A 6,553-nucleotide genomic window follows, 5' to 3' on the forward strand; every position below is an offset into this window, starting at 1 on the left:
ATCTATCTATCTATCTATCTATCTATCTATCTATCTATCTATCATCTGTCTATCTACCCACTCCCCTGTCTACTTGTCAATCTATTGATCTGGACAGGGCATCAATCTGTCTACCTACCTATCTATCTTCCATTTGGGACAGTATTTCTTTATTCTGTAGTTCAGGCTAACCTCAAGTCCTCAGTGATCCTCCTGCCCCATCCTCCCAAGTGCAAGCATGTCTACACTTGGCCCTGGAATGCTTTAGAGGTGACATGAGTGCCCAGCTGAAAGGCCTACCATCCGGTTCTTCAACTGCACAGTCACTAGAGTAAGAAAAAGCCCACTGAATAGACACTGCACTTATTAAAGTCTGGCCGGCAGGACACTCCATGGCTCGTATTTTCATGCCATTTTAGAGATTATGGGTCATGCATATCTTTTTACCATTGGAAAGTGAATTCCAAGTAAAGAATCTCACAGTAGAGCAGTGTTGTCTAGGGAACTGTGCAAGGCTGTGGTATGCTTGGCTAAAAGCATTAAGTTGACGTTATTTCATGAAAAGCACTAAGTTGGTAGTATTTCATGTCTATGGAAACAAATAACAACTCTGGTGGTGTATTTCCCATGTCTCTGATGAGTTCAACATCTTTGTTTTACTAGTGGCTCGATTTCATTTTATTTTTACAAAAGTAATGGTAAATAACTCCCAGGAGAAACAAAGCAAAATCGCTCTACCCTCAGCACCACAGACACACAAAACAAACACAACCAAGCAGGGCCTTCACCGCAGGCAGCTTGAGAGGCGATGTAAACGGAAAGCAAGTGTTGTTTTAAAAACTAACATACGCCAGCACTATAACACAGTACTTGAAATATTTATTACAGCATATATTGAAATATGTCCCTTCAAGCCACGAGTAAAATGAATTTAAATTAGTATGACTTAATATGCTTCCATGTCTTAAGACTACTTTCCCAATCCTAGATCCAAGAGATCTGTATCATAAAAAGGATTTAAAATGTCCAGAGTGCACCCAAGTAACTTCTCCACCTCTCATAAATGTATTTCACCATTATAACTGGGATGTGTGGGTCTATGCATACATACACTTCATTACAAAAATTGGCCTTATATGAAAGAGAAAAATGACTATAAAAGTTCAATAGGTTAATTGCCAAAGTTCCAGCCAGTGCTCTATGCAAACTTAAATACCTGGAAACAGACTCTTAAGAAGAATCAAGATTGGATTTCTATCTTTGTGATCGCTTGAAGAGTTAGATGACAGGCCTGCCAACCAAGGTCCCTTACAAAGAACCACAGTTATACACCTCCAAGAGCCCAAAACAGGCACTTAAGCAGATGCTCATCCGGGCGTGTTTGTGCCAGCATTATTCATAACAGCCAAAAGACAGAAGCAGAACAATCGAAATGTCTGTCAGCGCACGAGCAGATAAACAACCCATTGTTTGGGTTACCAGTACAATGGAGCATTGTTCCGGCCATCAAGAGGAACGAAGCACTGAAACATGTGAAAACATGGATGAACCTGAAACACATTATGGCAGGCAAAAGAAGCCAAACACAAAAGGTCACTTATGACAGGATTCTGTTTATGGGACTGTCTCCAGCAGGAAGGCGTGGGGGAGGAGCACCAGCCTAATGAGCCTGGTTTCTCTTCAGACGGAGAGAGTTGGCAGGAGATGGATGGTGTCTGCTGTCTGCACAGCACTATGCAAGTACTAAATGCAACTGGATGGCCTGGATGGCTCATTGGGAAATGGACGTTCTGGCTCCTGAGTGTCACCCCATTTATTATTGGTGTGAGTTATCTCAGTACTGTCTGTTAGTTTCTTTTCCTTAACTGCCCAGGGTATACTATTGTTATTCTCTGGAAATGTGCTCCAACGAAATAGGAAGCTACGCCAGGGCTCACAGGTAAGAGAGTGCTAGCTGGCAAGCGGGAGGACAGGAGTTCAGAGCCCCCAGACAACACAAAATTCTGGGCACTCTGGTACATGCTTGTAACCCTGGGATGGGGAAGACTGGGATGGATGGAGATCCTGGGCTCTTTGGCTCCCTAGCTTGATTGAACCAGTTAGCTTCAAGTTCCCAGAGACATCCTGTCCCTAAAATAAAAAGGGAATACATTCTACATACCTCTGGCCTCCATATACGTGGGCACTAGGGTGTGCCCCCATGCACGTGAACACAAACGCACAAAGCAAAAAAAGCCACAAAAAAAAAAAAATCAAAACGTTGTAAAGTTTGCTTCGAGCCCGCCATTGAAGAGGAGGTTTTGTGCAGTAAGACATACTCTCAGCGTATCTGTAAAATCACAAGACTAGAAAATGACAGCCTGTCCTCAAAAGCTGAAAACAAACAAGCAGGCACACAGACCTTGGTCCACAGTGACTCAGACTGTCAGGTGCAGCCCATCACTCCTTCACGTGCCAGCGCTCAGCCAAGGCTATCTGAGGCTCTGGTGTCAGCTGTTTTCAAAGTCAGCTTTTAAACATGATTATTTTCATAACAACACTCCTATCACCTTTTGGCCCCAAACATCCATCCAGCTCTCTAAAACGGCAGCAGTTCCCCAAGGTTTGTGTACTGCTGCCATGCTAAAGGAGAATCACGGAAATCTACTTACATATTCCTTGACATTTTTTGTCTTCACAGCTTTGTAGGAGTAGTACGCCGGATAGAGCATTCCAAACACCAGCCTGGAAGGAAAGGGGTGGATTAATTCAACATGGAAGGCTTCTAACAGCTCTAGGCTTAACTCAGGAAACACGTGACGATGGTGAATTAATGTGTCTATAAGTAGTGATATTTCATTTACATTTTAATAAATAAAGCTTGCCTGAAGATCAGAATGCAAAACAGCCACACTAGTTAGCCATAGAGGCTGGGCGGTGGTTGTGCATGCCTTTAATTCCAGCCCTAGAGAAGATTATAAGGTGGGATGAGACAGGAACTCACCCTCTTTCCAGTCTGAAGATTTCATAGGGGTAAGAGCTCTCTAGTGGTTGGCTGCTTTGCTTTTCTGATCTTCAGGTGAAATCCCATTATCTGTCTCTTTTTATTAGTTGTGCTACACTATAAAGTCATACAGAAACCAAACCTACTCTGAGAAACAAATTCCAAACATATTCTTACATAAAAAAGAGTATATTAGTACTTTAGATAGCAGCTTTATGGCAATGAAGCTTTTGTCTTTTGAAAAACACAGCCAGCCAGCCAACCAACCAACCAAACAAACAAACAAACAAACAAAACAAAAACCAAAAAAACCCCTCCAAACTTTTAAGGTATCCTTTTTTCATTACCAAACAAGGTTTCATTTTTCTTTTCCTGAAGACTACAAAATAAAAAATAATAGGAAATCAAAAATAAACATTGTCCCAACTCTACCCGTTGTAGACAACCCCAAATAAATTTTAAAAATTATAATACAAAGATCCTATTCTTCCATTAGATAGCAAACTCAACACACAGACACACACACAGACACACACACACACACACAAATATATTGTGGTTAAAAAAAGAACCCTCAAAGTTTCATTCTCCAAATTACCATCCTGAGCAGCTGACTTCTACACATGATACGGCTGTGAAGTGGTACTCAATATTGCTATGATATACATTACAATAACTCTGAGCATGGGGAGAGGGATGGCCCTGGGAGGAATCAAGAGGCAGAAGTGTGTGTGAGGGTGACAGGATCAAAATACATTATATACATGTATAGGAAATTCTCAAATACATATTAAATACAACTCTAAGCATTTATAAAATTACTTTAAATCACCAATAGGACTCGAATGTATATTCATTCATTCATTCACTGTTTTTCAAGAGAGGGTTTCTCTGTATAACAGTTCTGGATGTCCTGGAACTCACTCTATAGACCAGGCTGGCCTTGAACTCACAGAGAGCCCCCTGCCTCTGCCTCCCAAGTGCTGGGATTAAAAGCATGCGTCACTACCACCTGGCTTTGGATACATTTATTAACACCAGCACACAAATAAAGGATAGGAAGACACGTCACAACAGAACAGGGCTTACAGTTAATTATTGTGTTTTAGATGGAATGTATGGTCCTCAAATGTCACTCGACAGTACTATCCCCAAGGTTGCAGATTCCCACAATATTTTTACACTTGGTTTCTCTCTGAGCATTGCTATTGCAGATAATAACACTGTGGGAAACAGTTCTCTGGAATTACCCTTCCAGAAGTAGCTTTCACCTACTTCAGCATCCCTCCAGAGAGATCGCTTCATTATGTTCCTACATATTCAAGTCATGCTTGATTAAAAATAGGCCATAAAAATAAGAAAATAATAATAACAGTAAATCTGATTTTTTTCAAGTGTTTACTAGCATTTTTTTTCTTTACCCGAGATAGGGTTTTTCTGTGTAGCCCTGGCTGTCCTGGAACTAGCTCTGTGGGTCAGACTGGCCTTGAATTCAGAGATCCCACCAGTGTGCCACCATTGCCTCAAATTATCTCTATTGTTTTAAACGGTTGTTTCAGTTTGTAAGTTTTTCAGAAAAGTTAGAAAGTGTATAGATAATTCCTATATACCCCACGCACAGTTCCTCATCATTATCTTACACGGGGAACATATACCTCAGCCCAGGCTTTCTTTGGACGCCCTCTGCTCCAGGCACCCAGCCGCACAACACAGGGTACTCACGTGTCTTTACAGTTTTCTTTGGCCTGTACATTTCCTACTTTCCTTGATCTTAAGGTCACTGTGACAGCTCTGAGTATTGGTTAAGTATTCGTAAGATATTCCTCTATTCAAGTTTGATGTTTATTTTCATGATTAGCCAGAGATATGGGTTTTGTGAAAGAGATTACAGAGGCTAGGTTTCATTGTTATCATATTATATCAAGGGTGCATATTATCAACAGAAATCATTAGTGTGTATGTTAACCTTGATCAGTAGGCAATTACAGTTAAGTAATCCCAGTAGCTGCACTAGAAACCAGGCGGTAGTGGTACACGCCCTTAATCCCAGACCTAGAGAGGATTTTAAAAGAGGAGGAGACAGCTCTCAAACTCAGTCTCATTCCGAGATTCCTGGAGGCAGGATCACCATTTCAGACGGAGGAGGTAGAGGTAAGAGCCAGTGGCTGGCTGTTTTGTTTTTCTAATCTTTAGGTTGAACCCCAATTTCTGTCTCTGAGTTTTTAATTAATCGTGCTTCAGTAACACAGAGAAACCTTGTCTTAAAAAACAAACAAACAAACAAACAAACAAACAGATGGAGGTCTTGCTCTGTGGCCCAGGCTGGTACACAGCAAGCAACTGAGCTTGCAGTCTTGAGCCTCTGCCTCTGCCTCCCAAGGGCTGGCATTAGACGAGTGCTATCAAGCCTGGCTCAGACAGATGGCTGCTGTTCTTTATTCTTAAAGACTTATTTTATATCTAAGCATGTACATGTGTGTGTAGGTGTATAGGAGTGAAAGTGTCCACTCAAGTCAGGAAAAGACACTAGGCACTGGGCACTCTAGAGCTGGACTGACAGAAATTGTGAGCTACCTGACAGGGGTGCTGGGAATTTGGGCCCTCTGCTAGAGCATAACATGGCTCTACTATTGAGCCGTCTCTCCAGCCTGCCTTTCTTTTTCTCTTGTGATGCTGTGGATTGAACCTGAGGCCTTTTGCAAATGTCCATTATTGTCCTGGTGGCTAGATCTTTCTTTCTCTGAGTAAATATTTACATCTCTATTTTTGGCTCCCTCGCAGCTTTTATATGTATTTATTTTGAGCCGGGTGCTTTCCTGGTGGTTTCCTTAGGCCTTGGTTTGTGGCTTTATGTCCCCAGGTCGGAAGAGAAATGGCAGGTTCTCTCCTGTTGGGGATTTTTTTCTTCAGCAACTGGAAGCCACTCCCCTGAGAATTTTTGCCTCACCTAGCAACAGAACCCCGTGATTGTCACCTACCAGTCGTACAAACCTCGTCTGTGGTTCTGGGACTTTTAGCTGTGCCAGAGTCCAGGGCTTTTAGTTTAGCAACAAACCTACAAAGTGGACCCAAGTATAAAACAGAGCTCGATTCCCAGGGGCCCACGTGCAGATCCTCACTGTTCCCACGAGGCACACACCTGCAAATTACCAGCACAGCTGTCGTTTCCACAGTCACATAGACATGTTTAATCCATGTTGTATTTCTCTTCAGATAGTGCACACTATCACGGTGTTATCTTTCTCATTGCCACATAGTTCAGTATCACCAAACTGGAGCTTAATGTGGCAGTCTTAAGGGTCTGTCACCTCCTGCCCCTAGACCTTATGTACAATGCGTTCCTGGGCCTGTGGGCTCTTCCCTGGTGAGAGCAGATGCACCTACTTTTCCTGCTATGTTCTCAAGCTCATACTCAGGGCCAGAAAGACAGCTTAGTAAGTAAAGGCACTTGTCACCAAGCCTGAATTCAGTCCCTGAACCTATAGTACAAAGAAAGACATGACTTCAACAAGTGTTCTCTTACCTCCACACTCTCACTGTGACTCTCACACACACACACACACACACACACACACACACACACACACACAC

At 42.4% G+C, this 6,553-nt stretch overlaps 1 protein-coding gene across 1 annotated transcript in view; it reads right to left on the reverse strand.

Moving 5' to 3' along the window:
- The window catches only part of Reep3 (receptor accessory protein 3), a 51,313-nt gene that overhangs the window by 42,058 nt on the left and 2,702 nt on the right, over positions 1-6,553 (reverse strand). The window contains exon 2 of the mRNA XM_013351231.2: positions 2,631-2,703. Coding sequence (XP_013206685.1) covers positions 2,631-2,690 — 60 coding nt within the window. The 5' untranslated portion in view covers positions 2,691-2,703. The remainder of the gene's footprint in view (positions 1-2,630; positions 2,704-6,553) is intronic.

The sequence above is a fragment of the Microtus ochrogaster genome, linkage group LG2 (genome assembly GCF_000317375.1).
Source record: "Microtus ochrogaster isolate Prairie Vole_2 linkage group LG2, MicOch1.0, whole genome shotgun sequence".
NCBI lineage: Eukaryota > Metazoa > Chordata > Mammalia > Rodentia > Cricetidae > Microtus > Microtus ochrogaster.